The following is a 23,553-nucleotide window of genomic DNA, read 5'->3' on the forward strand; positions in this document are numbered from 1 at the left end:
GGTTGACATCTGGGGAAGTCGGCTTGGTTGGGCTTCTCTACCGTGATCTCCAAGCACCCTGCCTCCAGTACGGTTCCAACCATGACTGGAATTCTCACGCAATCTTAGGAACCACACAGGCCATCAAAAAGCTGGAGAGGGACCTAGCTTGCAGCCTAGTCAAGTTTTCCCTTTGATTAGGATGGTGAAAAAACTTCTCGTGCTCTTCCATCAGTAATAGACACTGCAGACACCACCACTGTTTGGGCCATGGGGATCATGACATAAATGTGATGCAAAGCTTGGGAAGTCTGTCTCATCTTTTATGGCCTTGGAAAGCACTTTGAAGTTCCTTGGCCCTGAGGACAAATCTCATTAGAATCCCCAAACAATGATGGTTATCTTTGGTGTTCATTAGCGTGCAACCAGCACTTCCCCAGTACCCCCAGGTCCCATTCCCACTTGTCCCATCAAAACTTGTTCTCATATAAGTCTATTCACCTGGTGAATGACTGAATAGCTGACGGTAGCTGAAAGTGGCCTCTATTTTCAATGATAAACATCCTGCTATCTAGTTTCTCACCTGGGCTGAACACTCTACAAAATAGCTCTCTTGAAGGATCCCAGAAACAACATGAACAGTCAGTGTCATGCAGACCTCAAGGCAGACCTGTGGTGGTCTTGGCCAAGGCCTGGTCCCTGACATTTACAGAGCAGGGAGCAGGGGCAACGTGAGCTTAACTGACATAGGAACCAACAGAAGAAAGCTAGACTGGAATTCAAAGTGGACGGTAGAAAACATACTCGAGTTTACTTCATACATATGATTTTGTGCAAACTATTCCATCTAGAGTAATTTTAGACTTAAGCATTTAAAGATGTTTGAGGATAAGCAGCTTCACTTGGCTGGGATGATTCCAAAGCCATGTTTCTAAAATCACATCCTATTACCTTAGCTTTGTAAGAATACTACTCAATACTGCAAACGGTCAAAAGGTCATTGGTCAAATAAGTTTGAGAAACACTCGACTAAAGAAAGCTTTAACGATAAAACGAGATAGATTTCCTTACCAGGGGACTTCTCTAAGGTTTTAGTGCTAATATGATTGTGAATCTCTAGTTTAGGAATGGGGGTGCAGCGTTTCTCAAATTTATTTAACCACAGAACCTCATTTCATAGAATCCCTATTAATATCTTGAGGAAAACAATTTGGAAAATACTATTCTCTAGTGTATACTAGTTAACCACTAACTACTAACTTATGGGCACAAGTTCAACTAGTAAGTATGGGCACAAAGCTTATGTACAAGAACTTTCACCATTGTTCGTTTGTTTGCTTATAATTACATATGTGGAAACAACAAAGGCATCTGACTATAAGAGAATGGTCAAATTAGTTGTGGCTTATTCAGATGATGGAGTATTATTTAGCCATTATAAGTCATGTTTTAGTCTCTCAAATTTAGAGGAATAGTTATGGACATGGGAAAATATTCAAAATACATTAAGAGAAAAAGCAGGTTACAAAAGCAGAAATACTGCAGGGGTTTAGGAGTGCAGGCTCCGGAGTTGGACTGCTTGGGTTCAAATCCTAACTCACTACTTATTAGCTGTGTAAAAGAAAACAAAAGTGCACACATGACACGTGGTAAAACTTAGTCAGGATAAGATGAACAGTCTTGTGGTTGGCAGAATAATGGCTTCCACAAAGATGTCCAAACCCTAATCCCCCAAACCTGTGAATATTTACCTTACATGGCAAAAGGACTTTGCGGGTATGATTAAGTTAAAGACTGTGAGATGGGAACACTATCCAAGATTATCCAGTTGGGCTTGGTGTAATCACAAGGGTCCTCATAAAAGAGATGCAGGAGGGTCAGAGAGAGAGAGAGAGAGAGAGAGAGAGAGAGAGAGAGAGAGAGAGAGAAAGAGAGAGAGAGAGATTTGAAGATACTATACTGTTGGCTTTGGATATGGAGGAAGGGGCCACAAGCCAAGGAACGTAGATGGCCTCTAGAACTGGAAAAGGGAGGGAAATGGATTCTCCCCAAGAGCCTCTAGAAGAAACACAGCCCTGCCAAGATCTTGATTTTAGCACAGAACGACACTATTTTAGTCTGTTTGAACTGTCATAACAAAATACCATGGATTGGGTGGCTTAAAAAACAGAAATTATTTTCTCACACTTCTGGAGGCTGGAAGTGTCAGATCAGCATGGGTACCAGCATGGTCAGGTTCTGGTGAGAGCTTTCTTCCTATCATGCAGATGGCTACCTTCCAGCTGTGTCCACACATCACAGAGAGAGAATGAGGTCTCTGGTGCCTTTTCTTATAAGGGCACTAATCCCATCATGAGGGCCCCACTCTCATGACCTCATCTAACCCTTACTATCTCCCAAAGGCCTCATCTCCAAATACCATCACATTGGGGGTTAGGCGTTCAACAACATACTGAATTTGGGAGGGGACACAATTCAGTCCATAGCTGACACATTTCAGATTTCTGACCTCAAGAACTATAAGATAATAAATTTGTGTTGTTTTGAGCCACTATATTTGTGGTGATTTGTTACAGCAGCAATATGAAACTAATACACATGTAGACCCAATGTTATCTTCCAGGCACATGTGTGCATGAGAAAAACTAGGCAGGGAGTAGTTAGGATTATGAATCACTTTGCCTTTTATCTTTATTCTTTACTTTCCAAGTTTTTTTTCTACAACAAGCATGAATTAATTTTAAATTATAAAACAAACCAGAATTTTTTTCTTTTAAGTATTACCACACATGCTAATAAAAGCAGATAAAGCTGGGGCTTTAACCTTCATGGACCAGGCAGATCCAGAAGCCTTTCTGTCTCACCAGGCAGCACACACAGGCCCAGGGGAGCTACTGAGCTGACACCTCCTGGGGGCCTTAGAGAAGCACTGGTCACATTCACTGGTGACTCTCACAGGCAGACCAAGGAGAAGAGTGAGGGAAGCAGAATTTCACTCCAAATTAGTAAATGCTGTCTCCCATGATTAGTGGAAGAAAAAACTAGGAAACATGTATTTGTGTTTCCTGTTTGTTTAAGTAGTTAAGCCACACCTTGTCCAGAGAGAAAAAGCCACGCCTTGACTGCGTTTCTGGATTCTCCAAACAAGATGGATTTCCCTGTGCTGATGGGGGCAGAGAGAAAAACCCGCAATTCTTCCCACCCAAGGGAAACTAGAGCTAGGGCTGCATGTCCTCAGTACACAGCTGCTGCCATCCATGACAGCCCACACCCTCCCTCTATAAGAAGAGGACTAACTTCTAAAAAGCCAAGAGGGTGGATTCCCAGAGTTAAGAAAATTATTTTGGTCAAACATTAGGATTTTGGAGATTATTATATTCTATACATATAGCATCTGACGTCTTAAAAATAAAAGATCCTTTGTTTCTACATTTCTCAAAAGAAAGGAAAAAGCTATCACCCACTCTTATTTAAAAACCAAACCGAACAAAGACGCCCACCAGATAACATGCTTTGGCCCAAGCCCCCTCAATGATCTCCTTTCTTCACGGAGCCTTGGGGTGAGCTTGCAAACATCTAAACGACTCGCAGATCACCAGAAAGAAAGGGGCTCAGACTTGCATTTTAAATTCCATTTCCTCCCAATACAAGGGAATATCCTGCCTGTCAGATCCGGAATCCATGGGCTTGTATGGCTCCAGCTATGACCCACACACCAAGAGCTAGTCCCTGGTCCTTTCATCTCCTCCTTTGAAGGCCCCAGGGGTGGGAGAATGCAATGATACGAATCTTCAGATTATAAGCCTAGCTCAGAAATGAGAAACACCCCTGCCTGGTGACACAAGTCTGAGAAACTTCCAAATATTATTACATCAAGGTACGGTGGGATGTTGGATGAGTTGTCGATATTGGATCATTCCTCTGAACAGAACTGGAAAATGAAAACTGGAGAAGGAAAGAGTTTTGCATCTGCAGGGGAAGCATAGCTTAAGACCAAAAAAAGAAAAAAATTTAATTAAAACAGTAAGGATAAAAATCATGATAAGTAGCAACTGCTCCGCCAAGATCTTTTGGTTAAACACATTTCTACCAACAGTGAGCTCAGCTCTATGAACATTATCACCCCCCTCCCCAAAAAAGAAAATATTTTCACGGTAGTTTGTAATTTCACTGTCACCCTACATGCTTAATAATGGCCTTTGTTTTTTGAAATCACAGCTGACTACTGAAAGCTAATTCTTGAACTCTGATTTTATATGAGAAACTTTAATTCTAAAGAAGTAACTATGAATAAATCTCAGCTAGGACTAGAAAGCAATTTTATAAAAGCATGTTGTATCATTTACATCAGGGCTCCAGTGGCTGCAGAAGAATAACTCATAAGTAACTCTGCTAAGGTTTTCTAGGTCTTTTCTTAGAACAAAAACTGCAGTAACGGGACTTCCCTGGTGGCGCAGTGGTTAAGAATCTGCCTGCTAATGCAAGGGACATAGGTTCTAGCCCTGGTCCGGGAAGATCCCACATGCTGCGGAGCAACTAAGCCCGGGCACCACAACTACTAAGCCTGTGCTCTACAGCCTGTGAGGCACAACTAGTGAGCCCTCGTGCCACAACTACTGAAGCCCGCGCGCCTAGAGCCCGTGCTCCACAACAAAGAGACACCACCGCAATGAGAAGCCCGCACACCGGTCAAGGAAGAGTAGGCCCCACTCGCCGCAACTTAGAGAAAGCCCGTGCAAAGCAACAAAGACCCAATGCAGCCAAAAATAAATGAATTAATTTTTAAAAAACCTGCAATAAAAACAACTCTTATTGGAAGCCTTTTGTGCACCAGGCACTGACTGTACTAACTTACTGATGAGGTTGGTACTATTTTATTCCCGTTTTACTGATGAAGAAACTGAGGTTTAGAGAGGTGAAGTCAGTTAGTTACACAGCTAACAAGCAGTGGAGTCAGGATTCGAACTTCAGATATGAATCCAGAAAAATGACTGTCACATTTAAGCACATGTTTAATTCTCCTTGACCAGCTTTGGTATGAATTTATATTTGAGTAATGAGAAATAAAGACAGAGAGACTTGAGAATACCTGTGATGTCAGATGCATACGACTTTGGGGGAAACCTTTGACCTTTGCATTCAAGGTCATGAGAAATAAAATACCATTACATGTAACATGAATGTGTTCTTTGGTGCTCTAATGGCCTGTCCTGCACCCTCTTCCCACCACCACCCCTAGTCCTCCCCCCGTAAGTAGCAAGTAGCTTATTTACAAAGATGAAATGGCTCTGAAACACCAATCTCCCTAGGGAAGCTCACGGCGAGTTGCCATGGTTAGTAAGAGACTGTCATATCCTGCCCTAAACTCCAGCAGTCTCGGGGGCCATCCTGCTCCCAGGCCTGGTTTAGATTAGCTCACATTTCTTACCAGGCGCAGAGCAGGGATCTTACAAGAATTAGGCCCTTTGATCACCTTTTCGTTCTCAGCTCAAGACTGCATGTTACTTTGTATGTAGGTTCACACAGCTGGGCAGTTGAGTCTGAATTTTTGGAAGCAGCTCTCCTAACTTGGAGCATGGGGTAACCAGGCATCGGTAAAGGGCAAGTAACCAGGCCACCATGTGATGTCCCCAGCAAAGCAAGGGACAACCCAGACGCTGTGTGTACCAGAAGACCCAGCGCAATCAGCAGTGACAGCAGACGCTGTTACAACACGGAATGGTAGGAAGTGTTGTTCTTCTCCAAAGTTCTACGTCCCAGAAGCCATGACCATAGGCTTGTCACAGAAGAAAGAGCACAGTCTGTATCTTCTCAGGAGTGAAGGTGATGGGTTTAACCATGACAGTTGCCCTTTTCAAACCACTGAAGGCAATGTCCAGAAAGAACTTTGAATTCTGGAACTTGAGAAGTTCTGACCTCACTGAACACCTTCAACCTTCACCCCTTGCCGAACCCTACTTCGACCTAACCTTTTCTTACCAATTCCTTCCCAAATGGCATGTGTTTTTAAAAATGAACATATTCGCTGGGTTCAGATAAATAAAAATACAGGGAGTTTCTGATCCAAGGCAGAAGGAACAGTCTTAAAGAGCAAAGGAGAACAGCAGAGAGCAGACATGGTGTTCAATGACCACCAGTAGATGCATTTGGCCAGCGTTGGCCCTACTCCACCAAACCTGGTCAGGTAGTGGAGTGAACACTTATCCCCGCGCATCCTCAAATTAAGAAATGGATTCCTTGCTTGAGCTCCCAGTCCTTTCAACGTTTTCAGGCAATGAGCTGTCTCCAGAGTGAATGACTGAGCTTCCTCCTGGGGCATGAACTTTCAGAAAGAATTCACAAAAGCATCCAGGCTAGATGGCTGACGTGGACGATGCCAGTCCCTCGCCATCTGCCCAGATCTTTGGACAGCACCAGCAATTTGACTGTTGTAGTTTGGAGCACTGAAATTAAGTTCTGAAAGCACAGGGGAACCATTAAAACTAAGTTTTATCATAACTTATTTGGCAGCAAAACCCGAGGTGAACCAGCATGAGGTTCTTCTTGGTCTTTATTGATCCCATTTAATAGAACAAACTCTAAGTTTCACAGCAGAAATCGAATTTGATGACAGGTGCAGCCCCAGACTCCACTGGGTGTGTTCAACAATAGTGCATGCGTTGCATTGCTTTTCTAAATAATGGTATGGACACTTTACGGCCTTTCTAAAATCAGAAAAATGTGGAATATATCTGGTCTCAAGAGTTTGGGTAATTTGGATTCTATCCTAGATAGCTGTTGGGAGGGTTACATGAGAAAATGAGAAAACTGTGTGTGAATTATAGTACTGGGCTTTAAGGTCTTGGTGAGTTGCAGCTACTGTGATTATACTTCGGTCACCAGAGAATGTTCAAGGAACTTGGCGGTATACATAATCATCTGTAGGATACTCCACGTTCAGCTTTAGAACCTTCACACAGCCAGCTGTGCTCCTATAAGATACGCAATTTGTACCTGCCTGCAGCAAAGGGAAACACTGTACACTCCTGAAGAAGCGCTCTCTCTTACCTGGGCCTGGGAGGGAATCCTTCTGTCAGTCACCCTCACCAAGGTCTTCTACTGTGGAGGACTGAGGGCATCTCAAGTGAGACTTGGCCTCATTCAGCTCTAATTCACGTGGAACAAAGGCACCAAGCTCTGAATACTGTGCTGATATAAACATTTTTTTTTTTAATCTAGGAGTTTTCTTTGTGATATTGGGAGATAATGAAGGGAAAATAGACCCAGTCAATAAGCTTTATACTAATGTAATGAACATCACATGTGCAATCAATTCAAACTGACCACAGAAGTCAAAACACCTTGGAAATCTTATTTTTATAAGATGTATAACTAACATATCTTTCCACATATTAAAAGACCTAAACAGACAGGTTATGGGACTCAAGACCCACATGTTTTCCTTGACCGCTGTCCAGAATGTCCCACTGGGCAAATTGTCTGACTTGGTAAATCAACTTGACACCTGGCATGAAAATGCAAACTAGTTCCAAAACCTAAGCTAATCATCACCTAACTAACTGGGTTTCTCCGGCCTGCCTAGAACTTGGAAGTGAAACCAGGATATCTAATAATAGACACAGGCACTAAAGAGAGAACTGTCTGCTGATACCCCTCCTATGAAAAGGCATTTTAACAGGTCTAAAGTGTAACTTCGGTAAAATGTTCGGGTTTTCCTCCCAAACTCATTCCTCAAGGGCGTTTTACAAAAGTGCGTGGGTTACACCTTCAAATCAGGCTTGCGCACCTGCCTAAGTGCTTCTTTTATTCTCTACTTCTAAGTACCATCCAGAGGAGGCCCACGTGTGTTCATTCTTGGGAGCAGGGCCTCTCCCATCACCCAGGGCACTCGTCAAGATGGCGGCCGGCCTTTAGACGTACATAGAAAAAAAGCCGGTGGAATGGACTCAGGAAAGCAGGAAGACTTTTAATTCATCAATTCATGCATGAAGGCAGGACAGCTCGGAGATTTGTGGAGATAATTGCCCCTTGGAAAATCCTCACTGGCTTCCCACTGACCGCAGGATAAAGTCTAAACTCTAAAACCTTTGACATGATTTACATAGCTCTTCACTGTCTGGCTCCAAATCAACTGTCTTTTGTTTTGTTTTAAATCTCTTCCTTTAACCCACCCTAACTTTATTTAGGCACCTCAAACATGCCAAGTTCTCTTCCTCTGTAGGTGCCCTTCCTTCTAACTGGAACGATCTCCCCCACCCCCTGAACCCAACCCAACTCCTTCAACTCAAAACTTAATGATAGTTTCCCAAGAAAGGAAGACTTTCCTTATCCCCCAGTGAGGCGGTCTTCCTTGCTCTGATCTTCCACAGGTCTCCACGCTTCTCTGTTATGAAACTGCCACCTTTCTTTGATGTTTCTGTTACTGAACTATAAGCTCCCTGAGGGCGGGGACTTTATCTGCCTTGTCCACTTCTGTATGAACAAATGCCACACGAACCCTATTTAAGTGGACCTTCTTCTGTTAAAAGTCATGCAAGAACCAACAAGATTCAATTTCCATATAATTTTTCCTAATAAACGGTCTTTGAAAATGATTACATCCTTTTAAAAATAGAAATCTCAGCATCTTCCATCTCGAAAGGCAAGGGAACCAAAAGCAAAAAACAAGTATCTTTTCAACACCTGGGAAATGGTTGGAAAGCACTTCTCTTTCCTTATCACACCTTGGCTCTCAGTGGATTTTATTTGCCTTAAGATTTCAGGATTCCATCATGTCACCAGCATAATTTCTACCAGAGGAGATGTTAAAAATTATATTTTTCACCACCTAATATCAAATTGTCACTCTGTGTCATGCAGTGACCCAGCTGAGTCACCTCTACTGGCATGAAATGAAGAGTAGTACAATAGGAACTCAGCAACATCTCCATTCACAAAACCAGAGTTGGAGCCAGCAGTTCTGACCCTGGCCATGAAAGGTCCGGTTTGGCTGCTAAGAGTGGTATGTCAGCCTCCTTCCTGATCACGAACTTGGAAGCTGGCTGGCTAAGCATTACTCTAAACGTTTCCAGGCATGGATAGAAAAAAATTACCTTTTGCATTCAGCTTCTTTCAATCCAGGTTGTAATTCTGGGAAGCCCTGCCACCTACTTTCAATGTTCTAGAGGTAAATGTGAAGTGAGCCGCACACACGTTATCTATCATGACTGTGGTCAATGTGACAACCAGACCCAAGCAGGGTTCAGACTTGCATGGATGAACTACCATCTTACTAAAGGAGCAGAAAACAAACAAGCCTATGCGGATGGGATATGGGGGAGGAGATCAGCATTAGCATAGGAGGAAGTATGGGAGAAATCGGTATGGGGCTACTGGGATGCTGAAAGCAGACATTAGGACTCTGTCCTGTTTTAAGCCTGGCGGGAAGCATGACGGATCACAGCAGGTCAGGGAACTAGAGGAAACTGTGGAGATGTCTTCATTTTTGTTTGTGTGCTAGAAGTAAAGTATGGAGCAATAAGGTAAGGGGTTTAATTAGAGATGGAGTGAAGAAAACTGAAAATACCACTGAGCATATGCAGTGTAGAGAGGGTTCTATAATGAAATAATATAAAGGGAGGGCTAGGTAAGTGGAGCCAGCTGTAACTGATAAGAGAGCCATGGAATCCTGCCTGCCACGTGAGCAGAAGTTGCTGAGATGCCTGCAGAAACTTCCTCCACCAGTGAGGCTGCAGGTTCTCATGAAGGCCCTTTACAATCACTTACTTGTGAAGCAGGCTCCCCAGACTGGGCTGAATTCAAGTGGTACCAAAACATTTTTTAGGATACCATATGGAAAGCCCAGCTGGCATCTCTGTGCCAAGCCATCCCACAACAAGACTTTAGAGTGAACTCGACAAGTAAGGATCTTTGGGAAAAGCCAACCAGTCACTGTTCAGCACAGACAAAGAGCCTCTTCTGAAAGTTTTCTTTGCCTCAAACACTCAGCTGGCCATTGCTCCATGACCTGAAGGCATTAAAAAACATATCGAGAGGGGCTGCCCTGGTGGCGCAGTGGTTGAGAGTCCGCCTGCCGATGCAGGGGACACGGGTTCGTGCCCCGGTCCGGTAAGATCCCACATGCCGCGGAGCGGCTGGGCCCGTGAGCCATGGCCGCTGAGCCTGCGCGTCCGGAGCCTGTGCTCCGCGATGGGAGAGACCACAACAGTGAGAGGCCCGTGTACCGCAAAAAAAAAAAAAAAAAAAAAAAAAAAAGCATATCAAGAAAGTCACCATGCTCTGCCTCTTCCTGCTCCCTTCCCTTTCCTTCCTGAATAATTTAGTCCAAAAGCTATTAGGTGGGGCTGAACAAGATGAGTGTCTGCAGGGAGGGTGGGAGGAACCCCAGTGGTCCAGAGTGGTGTGCTGGAGCCAGAGCAGGGTGGGAAGGGACACGGGTGACCCAGCACAGGATGTTGGAGCCCAAGCTGGGTGAAGAGGGTGTTGGTGACAGGAAACAGCAGTTGCCACCCAGAAAGTGACACTTGAACCCATGTTTGGTGAGGAAAATAGTAGATTGGTTCCATAAGGGGGGAGGGGTTTGATCAAATAATAAATATATCGAGGGTAATAGGAACGAGGTACCTTGTTGTCAAGGAGGAGGTTACAAATACGGAAAGAGAGAAGATGAACCGAGTGGTATTGGAGTAGAATTAAAGGTATCAGGGTGAGCTCATGGTTTTCAAGATAGGTAGGTAGATAGATTTATTAATCAATCAACTGACAGATAGAATGTGTATAGATTCTCTAATTCTGACCATTGAGAGTGCCTGAGAGCAGTGCCTATCCAACAGCAACGAGCACATCAAACACTCAGACTTTGGTTTCTAAATACCACTCTCCACTAAAAGGAACTAAATGCTCTTTGTTGAAAAGGCTGATTTCAGGGTTAGGAAAGTATAAGACGAGATTGGAACATCTTGTGGCACCAGAAAGTAAAGATGTGCCCAAAGAAAAATGGGGACATGTCAAAAGGACACTGAAGTTAGCCTGAAAGGGCTCCTGTGAACTATATTTGAACAATTCAGGATAAAAATAACAACAGAAATGGATTATAACCCACTAAATATAAGAGGAATCCATGAGACCATCTGTCATAGATAGATAGATAGATAGACAGATAGATTTAAAGTCTGAAGAGGAGTGAGATAAAGATTACGTGGTACCAAAGCATCTCACCACAAAATATTTGTTAATTACAAAGGGGAAAAGTAACTATTGTACAGAAACCCTCAATCAAGCGATCAAAATTAGCATCATGTGAAAAAAGTTAACATCTGTCCCCGTAATGGGACAAGCTGACACCACGTACTACCTGCCTGGATGCTGTAAGAAGAACAAGCATGAGTTCTGTGGTATTCCTACCAAACACGCATAACCTGAACACAATCATGTGAAGACATCAGGCAAACCCAAACTGAGGGACATTCTACAAAATTGGGGGTGTTCAAGCACCATGTTGGCAATTTACTCTTAATTCAGAATAAAAAAGATATTTGTATTTAACTAGGGAACTTTCCTTTAGCTTTGAGATTATTTCAAATTTAAAAGTTAATAATGGGAAGAGTTAACTTGTGTTATTATACATTTGATGGAAGCCAAGTGTCAATGGGCTTAAGATCTGGATGGACCAAGAGAAATGCCAGTAATTATATGTTAAGGCAAGACTTCTTAAATTATCTCTAGTGAAGGAACAGTTTTTCTGCCCAATCTATTATGGACCATCCATTAAAAAAATACAAAATCCCACACTTTCATTTGAGGACACTATCAAATTGCTCCAAGAGTTTTCAAATGCTTACTCCCTAGGTCTGTACTTCGCATGGATCAGGAATAGTCATGAACTAGCTTGGACCACACCTTGAGCAGCTCTTCTCTTTGGTAGGATGTGTGGTTCCCCAAGTGCCATCATGTCCAAATGAGAAACAAAAATTACTCGTCACGGTGTTATCCCTAATAGTAGCAACAATAATTACCACTGTAATTAACATCAACCATCTATACAAAGTATTCAAGATAGGGACGGTCCAGGCAATGGGAGAAGATTAGAGGACTGTCTTTACATATAGTAACTCAACTTCTCCAAAAGGGTCACAGGACACAAATAGATGCGACCGCCTTGATTCCAAAGTAATTGTTTTATGGTGACTTAAAGAAAGATGTAAGGAAAGACAAATCCATAAAGATCAATTATACAGAAGATGGACCAAAACATCTTCTATGGGTCCATCTGCAACACCAAGCCATTCCTGTCACTGCTGGGAAGACACTCAGCGTTCAGAAGGGGTTAGGAGAAGACATCCCCAAATCAGATAGGTTTGATTTAACTACAGATACTGACATCAATACAGTCCACCCAAGGGCCGACTCTGGGCCACACACAGCCTCTCCCTCAACCAAGAGAGAACAAGTCTCCACAGTAAACCAAGACCACAGCAGAAGGACAAGAAAGGAGCAATCACATCCTTTGGGAAATGGCAAACACCATCTAGGCTCAGGGTTCTTCCAGAGGACACTCTGACACTCCCAATGTGTGTCTCCGAACACTGAAATCCCCGTTCCAGTGTGCCCCTGACACCGATTCCAGCCACACACAGAGGAGGGTCCACATATATACAACCCTGAAAGCTGGAATCAGCAACACCGATTTCTGCAGCATCTGTCTCTGGTCCGTGGCACTCCACTTACCTGGAGCAGTTTTGTAGCACGATGTTCGGGAGGGCAGTGATGGAGCATTCTTTGCCTTGGGGCTCTGGGTACTCTGCAAGACCTGTCTCTGCCTCTTCAGCTCCTCTTCCCTTTCTTGGGCTGCTCGGATCTCTTCTTCGATCATGGACAAAGTCCGCTGCTTCCTGGACCTCAGCTTGAAGGGCCCAACCATCACATCGGACTCTTGAGTGGCCAGGAGTGAGGCTGTGCTTCTCAACTCAGCTGCCTCTGAGTACTTGCTGAAGTAGCTCCCTTCCAGTCTGGTCTCCTCCATGTTTATTGGGCCACTGGTCTGCACTGCCGGCAGTGGCTGGGAGGGCCCCCTTTCCCTGAGCGCCCTGTCTTCAGTAGGCAGAATCTTTGGCAATACATCCCTTTTCTCTTGAACAGGGGAGGACACCTGAGGTGGTTCAAACATGCTCTGAGGCTTCTCTGAGCTGGAAGCCCCAGTTCCAGCTTCCTCCAGACTTGCTTGAGGTCCCTGCTGTTCTGCTCCACCCTTGTTGGTTTCAGACACAGCTCTGTCCACTTGCTCGGCTATGGCTTGTTGAATGGCATTCTGCACCAGGAGACCAGCCTGATATTCCAAGGGGTCATCAACCGATGGAGAGTCTCCCAGCGTGGACGAAGGGGAATAGAAACCATGATCACTGAATGACTTGGAGACACCTTCTCCTCGGCCCTCTGAGGGGTTGTCAGTTTGGGGAGTCTGGGGCAGAGAAAAATCAGCCAGCAAATTTTCCTGGAGGGCATTGGTTGTCTCATTGGAGGCCCCACTGTCACTGATGTTGTCCATGCTGAAGTCATTGGACAGGGTCTCCAGGACGGTGGTATCCTGGGACCTCACCGACAGCTCATCCAAGCCAGAGTCAAGTTCCTCTGGAGTCAAAGAGACATTGACTGACCTTGAAAACTGATCCAAAATCCCAGGTTCGTCATCTTTGACCACGGTGAGGACAGCCCGGGCACTTGTAAACTCGCCATCCTCTGCCCACAGTTTGGATAAGGGCCCGCGTTTGGAGGGCTCACTGTATGGCCCTTCCTTCCCCTGAGGAGCTGTGCTGCCCTGGCCCCCTCCTCCAGCAGACTGGCTCTCCAGGGCACAGGGGGCTTTCTGTCCCTTAGCTGCTGAGGAGTCTTCGGGAGGTCCCCCGACAGAAGCTGGTCTCGAGATGGTCAGTGTCTTGTCTGAGTTGACTGGCCCCAGAGGTCTGTAGAAGGGCTTGATGGAGAAGAGCCTGGGTGTACTCTGGCCCTTGGCCACTGTTTGCCTGGAACTCTCCATCAGCTGGAACTGTTTGCGAGCCGCGGAGAAGTCTATCTGCTCCGTGACGATGTCCTCCTTTGCGCTGTCAGTCACGCTGGAACGTTCTCGGGAGGAGGCAGGGGCCGTGCCGAGCTGCAGCGCGGCCGGCTGCCGCCGTATCAGCAGCTGCTCTTGCTGCGCCCTCCTCTCCTTGCGCTCCTTGTACTTCTTGTGCGACTCCAGATGTTCCTCGTTCAGCTGCTCCTCGATGGTCTTTTCCTGCGGAGGGTTCCACCATTTGGCGGCGATGCCAGGATTCTTTTTCACGGCCTGACTCCGGATGAGTTCTCGCCTCTCCTTTTCCAGCTCCAGCATCTCTTCTGAAGGCCTCACTTTCCTGACGCAGTACTGTTCTTTTTCACTCTCGTCGTCCTCAAAGAGCTTGGAGGGCTTCTTGTCCTCGTGGAAGGCACGCAGCTCGAACTTGGCTTCCTTCTTCAGCGTGGTGAGCGTGAACTCTCCGTCTCGGGAGGAACACCGCGAGCTGGTGGAGGAGCTGGGGCTCACGGGCACCTGCAGGCTGTTCCCCAGCAGGTCTCTGGGCTGGTCGGGGGGGCGGTCGTTGGCTCTTTCACCCTCTGCCATGGTGTCAGAGGTGCTCTGATGGAGCTCCAGGGGAGGGGGAGCCTGCCTGCCAGCCACTCTCTCGGTGGGTTCCGGCTGGACGGCCGTGTGGGCAGGTGGGCTTGGGCTGCCCACCAAGATGGCTGCTCCAGGCTCTGGGGAAGACGTGCCGTTGTAGGTTCCGTCCACAGCAGAATCACAGCAGCTGGCCTCCAGCACCTCGTCTAGATATCGGATCTCTCTGGCCACATCATTATCCAGAGATTCATGGTGATCAGCGAGGAGGCCATTGTGGGGGGGTGAGTAGAAGGGGGAGGGGTGGTCCATGGAATGTGGAGTCGAGGTGATTCCGGGAACACTCTTACATTCTGCAACAGAGACCTCAATTTCCATGTTTTTGTGATCTGGGGGAAGAGGGCTGGTGGCAGGCTCCAGGGGATTGCCACTACAGTTGTCTCTCTCGTTTTTTAGCCGGATATCATCCTCGGAAAGCTCGGGAGCCTTCTGGGAAAAAGAGAAAAAACAGAAGTCAGGGTTAGAGACCACATCGCTTATGGATATGAACTTCAGACATTAACTGATAACTAACTGGAAGGAAAACTGAAACCACAATGACAGGGTCTTTTGAATACAAGTTTCTCTTCTAAAAAATCCTTTATATATTCATTTTGTTGCAGTAATGGGTACCTAAACCTTCTCAATTTTACAGGTTCCGTTTTGTTTACCTGGTGTCCAGAGAACTTTCAATAAATGCTAGTCCCGTTTTTACATTTAAAATTAAATTAGGGGGACTTCCCTGGTGGTCCAGTGGGGAAGACTCTGCGCTCCCAATGCAGGGGGCCTGGGTTCTATCCCTGGTTGTGGAACTATATCACACATACATGCTGCAACTAAGAAGCCTGCATGCCGCAACTAAAAATCCCACATGCTGCAACTAAACATGCCGTAACAAAGATCCCGAGTGCCGTGACTAAGACCCAGTGCAGCCTAAATAAATAATAAAATAAATATTTTTTTTAAGTAAATTAGGATTTGGATCATCTGATGATATTGCTCAAATAATTTCTAAAGTGGGGCGTCCCTGGTGGCACAGTGGTTGAGAGTCCGCCTGCCGATGCAGGGGACACGAGTTCGTGCCCCGGTCCGGGAAGATCCCACACGCCGCAGAGCAGCTGGGCCCGTGAGCCATGGCCGCTGAGCCTGCGCGTCCAGAGCCTGTGCTCTGCAACAGGAGAGGCCACAACAGTGAGAGGCCCGTGTACTGCCAAAAAAATAATAATAATAATTTCTTAAGTGGAAGAGATTATATAGCAATTGTATCAGAATTTTTCAAAAAATTTCATAGCAAATTTCTGCAGAAATGTAAGAGAACTATTTGTATGTCCCCAACTATAAAAAGAAGGTCGTTTGGCAGGAACAAATCTTGAAAACATGATTCTCAGCCAGATGTAATGCAATTATTCTGTAGACAGGAAACTTTTTGAAAATTTTTTCCAAAATAAAATATTGGAAAACAGTAGATCTCTTCATCGGCCCCTTAAGAGCTCCAGTGCCACACTGCCATGGCTGTAATTGACCACGTGCATTACAAACACAGAACCAAAGCCACTGACCACACAGTTCTGTTCTCAAAACAATGCTCCTTGGTTAAGGAGTGAAAAGCTAGCGGATGGGGGCCCCTCCCATCTAGTTCCTAAAATGCTTTGTATGTGACAGCTCCAATTTTGTGTTTAAATAAAAAAACTGTACCTTCTTAATGTTTTCAAATGCATCATATTTTTCATCAGTTATCAATCCCATGTCACTTTACTTGGCATTAGTTAAGATTAATTTTCAAACTCTCGGATTTTTTTTTTTTTTTTCATACCAAAGGACTCCGGTTTGTCTCAGATAATTCAGCGGTAAGTTGTGAGCTTAATTTGAGTTCCCCTCAAGGATTTCACTAACACTTTTATCAGCTTTGTTTCAAGTCTCAGGTCTATAGGGTGCCTGGTATTACTGACTTAACACAATGCAAAACTGCAATACGGTATAATTTCCCTTTATTTAAATTTAAACATTGTTAAAGGCTTAGAATTAATATTAAAACACCACCTTAGGATGACTCTCAGGGGGTTAATTTAAAAATCCTTTCAAGGAAAGTGAACAGTTATGGATCTGTTCATAATATCTAGAAAAATGTGGAAGTTCATGCTATGTGCTCTGCATTGCTGTCAGAATGTTGAAAAACTCTCATGGTCGTCCATGAACTGGAAGGTTACCCATGAACTGGGGGTTTCCTTCACTGTGTTTCCCACATTCCTCTTTGACTTAAATCAATCAAGTAATATAAATTCCTTCCTTAGAAATAGGCAACAATAATGAATATTACTTCTTTGTCAGCACCTTCTGGTCTCAAAGGATCTCCCAGCCTTGATCTGGCCTTTGTCAAAGTCTGGTACTTAATATTTATAACTTCCACTCTCTTTATTTTGTTTTTACTTCATTTTTGACCACTGTTAACTAGTGGCTCTTTTGTCTTTAGAATGAACTAAAGAGGCATGGCAAAAATGTTGCTACTGTCCTTCAAAAAAAGTTAACTAAACTTCATTTCATAGGAGATTCAGTAACTTCAGTAACTTCTATATCATTCAAGAATTACAGGAGGGCTTCCCTGGTGGCGCAGTGGTTGAGAGTCCGCCTGCCGATGCAGGGGACACGCACGGGTTCGTGCCCTGGTCCGGGAAGATCCCACATGCCGCAGAGCGGCTGGGCCCATGAGCCATGGCCGCTGAGCCTGCGCGTCCAGAGCCTGTGCTCCGCAACAGGAGAGGCCACAACAGTGAGAGGCCCCCGTACCGCAAAAAAAAAAAAAGAATTACAGGAAATTTGAATGCCTAAAACTTACTTTCAGTCTTCAAGAAAACCTAGGTCAAAATTAGCCTACTCCATGGAAAGTTATTAATGGAATAAGCTGACCAACAAAAAGAGACACGGTATTGCTATGGTGAAGTCAGACTACTGAACCACTCCCCAACCCCCGGCCTCATTTGGCCAATGGTTCTCTGCTAATATTCTTCATGGGAATAATAGAGCTTTCCTTCTATCTCTTTTGGCTTTTTTTGGGGGGGTGGGGGTGGAACAGGAAAATAGTAGGAAGTTGCTGAATTGAAATATGGTTAAAAATCATTGCTCTACTGAAATGGAGAACACTTTTCAATAGTTGACATGAGAGGAAAGAGGGCAATGTAAGGTTAAAAGAAGCTAAAAGGCAAATAATTAATTCTATAGATCATTTAGTCATTGATTCATTCATTAAAAATGCAGGAGGCTTGTTCTGTAGGGCATGGGCATGGCGCAATTAACGGCAACAATAAATTCCAGGAGACAACACCCTTTTTCTTAACAAAAACTGGATTTCCCATACTTCCTAGGAAGCTGTAAGTCTATTTTGGGGTTTACTTAGTCTGGTCAGGTGAAGCGAAAAACTTGCCTATGTTAATGTCTTGTTGCTGATCACAGAGATTGGAGTAACTGACCCTATCTCCACAGCATCCCGGAGAACACTTTGTCAGCACTGTCCCTTTCTCCTGGATGCTTCACAGTCCCAGTGTTGGACGCTGGAGGAGCTGATGCCCTACGGCTTTTTTTTTAAGAACTGAAAAAACGGTATCAACTTTTTCCAAGGATATTTTCTGAACTAGCAACAACTGTCCCAATTCAAAAGTTTAAATATCTGAGAACAGCATTTGATGGTGCATTTTTGCAGTGTCAAGAAAACTAACTTTATCCCTGAGTCAGAAATGATGAGTTGTGTGTGCGATGTGTCAAATATTTAAAAAATGCTAATTACAGGCAAAGTTTGGAGTCCCAGTGTAATCTGAGGCGATTCCTTTCCAATACCTTAAAAAAAAAATCTAGACACTGGAGGGTATAAACAGGAAAGAGGCTCTCCTTCCTGTTAGTTACGTGGGGCCCCAGCTCCTTTCCACTAATTCAGAAAATTCTTACTGACTCTCGGTTCCATCCACCTCAGGAAGCAGCAGCTCTGAACCCTCATCAGGGTAGAAGTCCTTACAGAGGTAAACAACTCCGCATTGCTGACTTACAGTCCTGCCTCAGAGTTCCTGAGTTTTTGTAAAGTTAGGGAACAATTATAACCAACGAGCAAATTCCTGAGTTCTGTCTCAGCAGGAAGAATTTACCTTCGTGCAGGATGACCTGATGTGATCAAAGCCGCTGTAACTATACCAGGCGAATGAAAGTGGGCTGGGATCCCCACCGTGCGAGGATCTGGCAAGAGTCTGCGTTTGACGTCATTAAATGATGTCATGTTTAAACCAACAAATACTTATTGCTCCCTTTGAAGAGAAGAAAGACCAGAATTTTCTCTGTGTTTCAGATAAGGTAAGCTTGATTCCAGATTCAGACAAAACGCATTCATTAAATGGATTTTTAAGTCTTTTCTGAAAAAGACTAGGCCCCAATGCAAAAAGCAGGAAGATAATGAAAGAACCAGCAAACTGGGTTTTCGAAGGTCAGAGAAAAACCAGGGTGCTAAGGGGCGGGTGGGAGATCCTTGGATGGCCCCAGCTAACCCTCCAGGTGGAGCCCTAACAATCTGGCACGTAATACCTGCCGGCCTCCTGGCTTCCCAGAATAGCTAACAGCTGGTCAGGATGTCTACCATTTACTTTAAAATACTCAAGCAGACACAATGTAAGATAGCTGTGTGTGTCTGAAATTAGTTTAAATTACATTCCAGGAGCAGACAGCCATCTAATCCGGAGTATATACGCCAAGAGTGTTCATCCAGGATCTAATCAGAAATCCCACCTTCCACAGGTGCCCGCCTTCCTCCCGGAGTTTAGCTCTAACTCCCAAGGGCCCCTGAGGCTTTTATAATGGGCATAATTAAGGTGAGAATAAAAGGTTCAGAGAACTCGAGAGACTTCCCAGGGTCCCCTGGCTAGTAAGTGGCACAGCCAGGACTTGAAGGCCAGTTCTTCCTAATTCTATCCCAGTATCTCAAAAGGTATTCTCAATGACTGGAAGCTTCCAGAACGACAAGGGACATCTTAAGAAGGTGGATGGATCTGAAGAGCATTTACTCGGCTTTCTGGCTGATGGTCTGCACACTTCAACCTCCAGAAATCACGTTAAGATTCACCATTTGGCTTCAGAAGTCAAGGACCCCTTTCCCCTCCTTATTCAGAACGGACAAGAGACAGACTCCCTGGAGACATAGTTTCAGTTCCTACCTTCTGCTCCACCTGCAGGACCCTCCAGCTAGAAATGGAGGTGCTGGCCTCTTGCTCGTTCTGGGAATTTGGCCTCTGAAGGGGGGTCCTCTTCTTCCTCTGATGACACCCAGAGGCAAAATACTAAATCTCACATCCCAGTCATGGCAATGGACAAGGCTGCAACTCCTCCCCGGCACCAGAGTCGGCAGCACAGGTGGGATTCTAGAAGTCTGTTTGATTTGCCCAGAAAACACATCAGGGCCCTGACGCCTGCCCGGCTTAGGTCATGGATGGCAGTGTGCGGTACCTGGGCCTGCAGCTAGGTGCATCACGCATAGAAAGAACTGGAAGGAAATGCATTCTCCTTAGCAGGTCTGGCTGGGCCCAGGGAAACTCCAGAAAGGTGTCCTTCGCGACAAGGTCAAGCGAGAAGCAGAAGCTTCTGCTCACTTCACGTGTCTGCCGTTTGCCTCTTCCCAACCTCCCTACCCTGCTCTTGACAATGTCTGTCACCAACTTCCCAGTCTCCTAGCCTAAATGCACCGTGTGACCCAAATGATTCAAACGTCAGGCGCCTGCTGCACGAGCAGGTTCCTCTGCTCTGATTAACCCAGATGACTTCCTACTAAAGCCACAATATTTAAATTAGAAATGCGTCTCCCTAGGTAATAGGTGACCTGACCCTTTAATCCAGTTATTTTTAAGTTCCACCAAAAATACAAACTCATCCTTGGCCTACGAACAGGGGCACGGCTATGAAAGAAAACGTCCTTGTAGCTGTTAAACTAAAGCTCTGTTTTTCTTTCTTGTTCTCCCTCTCTTTCCTAACTCGAGTTTTTAGGGCACAACTGCTGTGTTCCACAGGCCACGCATGGCTGTCTCTAGGAAGGTTCGTGCAGGACTCTACTTTCTGGCTGAAGTTTCCATCATGAAGGCAGATGGGAGGAGAGGGTGCAACCTGGCAGGGGGATGATGCCTAGACACCTGCAAGATGCCCGCACGGGTCTGCTGAATTTCACCAGCCTTGGAGGGACGGGGTAAAGCCACAGTCGGGAGGTCTGGGCGAGACGGACTCCCCAGACCAAGGGAACCCGAGGAGTGTGGAAAGGGAGCACAGAGGCTGAAAAGGTCAAAGTGCATTCCTGCAAGGAGAGGCGTGTCCTGAGAACCTGTAGAGTGACAAGCCCTGTGCCGGGGCCATGGGAGGTCCCTAGGACTCTGGGGTGGGCCCCACACTGCAGCGAGGGACTTACAGCCTTGGAAGGAGAGAAGACAGATTCACATAAAGATAGCATAGAGCACAGGCAGACGGACTAATACAACATAACTGGAAAGAAATTTCCCACCCTGTTCAGGGTGGCAGATGGTGTAGGCTGAAAAAACTGTATGAAGGAGGCTGGGAGCGCCAGCGTTCCTCAGCAGCTGGCCTGTGGCTCCCCCCCCACCCCCCACCCCTACTAGAGAAGCCGCTGGGACTCTGAGTGGTCCCTTCCACCCACCCCTGTGAAGGCACAGAGAGAGTGGGAATGTCTGAGGATGGCTTGCTTCCTTTGTTGGGCTTTGGGCCTCTGGGCCAGGAAGTGGAGGGGAGTGACCCCAGTGATAACCTGGGCCACATTCCAGTCCCAGGCAGAATTTCCTTCCCACTCCCCAGCAGAGCTTCTTCCGGCCTGTAGAACCAAAGGCTGGTGTTGATCGTGGGAAGCCGGGAGGTGGGCCACTCCCCAAGGAGGCCAGAGACCCTTCCTGGCTGATGAGAGGCAGACCTAAAACCCCCAGCACTCTGGGGCAGTTAAAGCTAAAATTAGACCAGACGGGCTCAGGGATAATGACATGACCCTCAATAAAGGGGGATAACACTAACAACATCTCTGGGGTTTCCTTCCTCCTGCCATGAAGCCATTACCACTAAATGTGACTCAGACGGTTCTAAAAAGAGCTTCCTGGGCTTCCCTGGTGGTGCAGTGGCTGGGAGTCCGCCTGCCAATGCAGGGGACACAGGTTCGCGCCCTGGTCCGGGAAGATCCCACATGCCACGGAGCAACTAAGCCCGTGCGCCACAACTACTGAGCCCGTGAGCCACGACTACTGAAGCCCACACACCTAGAGCCCGTGGTTCACAACAAAAGAAGCCACCGCAATGAGAAGCCCGCGCACCGCAGTGAAGAGTAGCCACCGCTCGCCTCAACTAGAGACACCCCGTGAGCAGCAACGAAGACCCAACACAGCCAAAAATAAAATAAATTTTAAAAAAAGATTATTAAAAAAGTTTAAAAAGACCTTCCTGTTCTTCTTACAGGCCCAGCCCTTCTTTCTGAGAGCTTCTATGGTATTGGTCAACACAGCAATCACCCTCCTGCCATTCTCTCTGGCTTAGGCCTCAGGTACAGGCTTGCTGACGATGGGGTGAAAACACTTCTGGAAACCCCTTCCACTGCAAACAAGGCTGGCCTATGTCTTGACTCACTCACGATCCTGGTGAAGAAGTGGTCCCTTTGTAACATAAGGGAGACTCCCCAGCACCACAGCCTGCCCTATTAAAAGCACCCACTGAAAAGTCAGTGGCTCAGATGTGAGGCCGCACATGTGGAAACTGTTAAGGTGTGGTCTGATGAACACGTTTACCGCTTAGGCTCTCTCTGAAAGAAACTAAAGAGGGTGTGTGTGATGGAGGTGTGATGGGAGGAGGTGAGGAAGGAAGCTGCTGCCTTTTCTGCAGCCGCTGGTGAAAAGCTTGTTTCTTTCAGTCACTTGGAGATCCGTTCCCTACCAAAGGGACTGAGAACCACTGGGAGATTTCAGGGTTTCCCCTAGATGAGGGGAGATGCCTCATTTCAGCTCCAAGAAAGGCAAGTTTCACTTCTTCCTCGATGCAGTACACCCCAGGCTCTGTCAAGGAGTCCTAAGATGCTCTTCTCACCAAAGGCCCTTTTCACTGTGAAGCTATTTTACGGGACAGTCCCCACCTCCAGAATAAACCAAGGTCAAGGCCACAGAGGGAACTCTGGCTCCCGCAGCCTGAAATTTCTGGGGTAACTGATTCTGCTGAAAGCAAAAGCAAGCCTGGCTTCAGTTCTTTATAACTTAGCTGTGTCCTTCTTGGTTTTAAAATAGTTCAGGATCTTGGATTCATGCCCGGACAACCAGTAATGGCAGAGAGCAAAAGCTGGGCTCCACCGTGGACCCGGGAAAAATCCACTATGTGGAGGCAGAGCCAGGAGAAAAGAGAAAACCGTGCCAGAGGCTTTTGAGATTAACTCTTCATCCACAGATGAGTCTGTACTTAGGAACAGAGCTGACGAGCTTCTCTTCCTATGGCCCTGGGTCCCACAGGAGACAGGCACACACGTTCCCCCAGAAGCCCCAGGCTACTCCGTGAACGTGGCAACTTCTACAACAAGGGCTTGTAGATTAACTACATACAAGGTGATAACAAGAAAACCCGTCACCAGAACAGCTACGTCACTTGGTTCTGCTGCGGAAAAGGACACACACACACACTCATGCACCATCTTCAAAGCATTATCTGGCAAAGATGATGTGTGCGGGCTTCCCTGGTGGCGCAGTGGTTGAGAGTCCGCCTGCCGATGCAGGGGACACGGGTTCGTGCCCTGGTCCGGGAAGATCTCACATGCCGCGGAGCGGCTGGGCCCGTGAGCCATGGCCACTGGGCCTGCGCGTCCGGAGCCTGCATCTTTGCATCTTTGCCTGCACTGTATGTGTGGTGGGGAGCTC

General features: G+C 46.0%; 1 protein-coding gene across 11 annotated transcripts in view; it reads right to left on the reverse strand.

The window, feature by feature from the left end:
- PALM2AKAP2 (PALM2 and AKAP2 fusion) overlaps positions 1–23,553 on the reverse strand; it is a 496,857-nt gene that overhangs the window by 18,702 nt on the left and 454,602 nt on the right. For 7 of the 11 annotated variants that reach the window (XM_032635250.1, XM_032635254.1, XM_032635252.1 and 4 more), the window contains one exon: positions 12,706–15,100. In XM_032635250.1, coding sequence (XP_032491141.1) covers positions 12,706–15,100 — 2,395 coding nt within the window. Of the gene's footprint in view, positions 1–12,705; positions 15,101–19,836; positions 19,924–23,553 lie in introns of those variants that run through there. The other 4 variants (XM_032635248.1, XM_032635257.1, XM_032635258.1 and 1 more) reach the window with 2 other exon arrangements.

The sequence above is a fragment of the Phocoena sinus genome, chromosome 6 (genome assembly GCF_008692025.1).
Source record: "Phocoena sinus isolate mPhoSin1 chromosome 6, mPhoSin1.pri, whole genome shotgun sequence".
NCBI classification, from domain to species: domain Eukaryota; kingdom Metazoa; phylum Chordata; class Mammalia; order Artiodactyla; family Phocoenidae; genus Phocoena; species Phocoena sinus.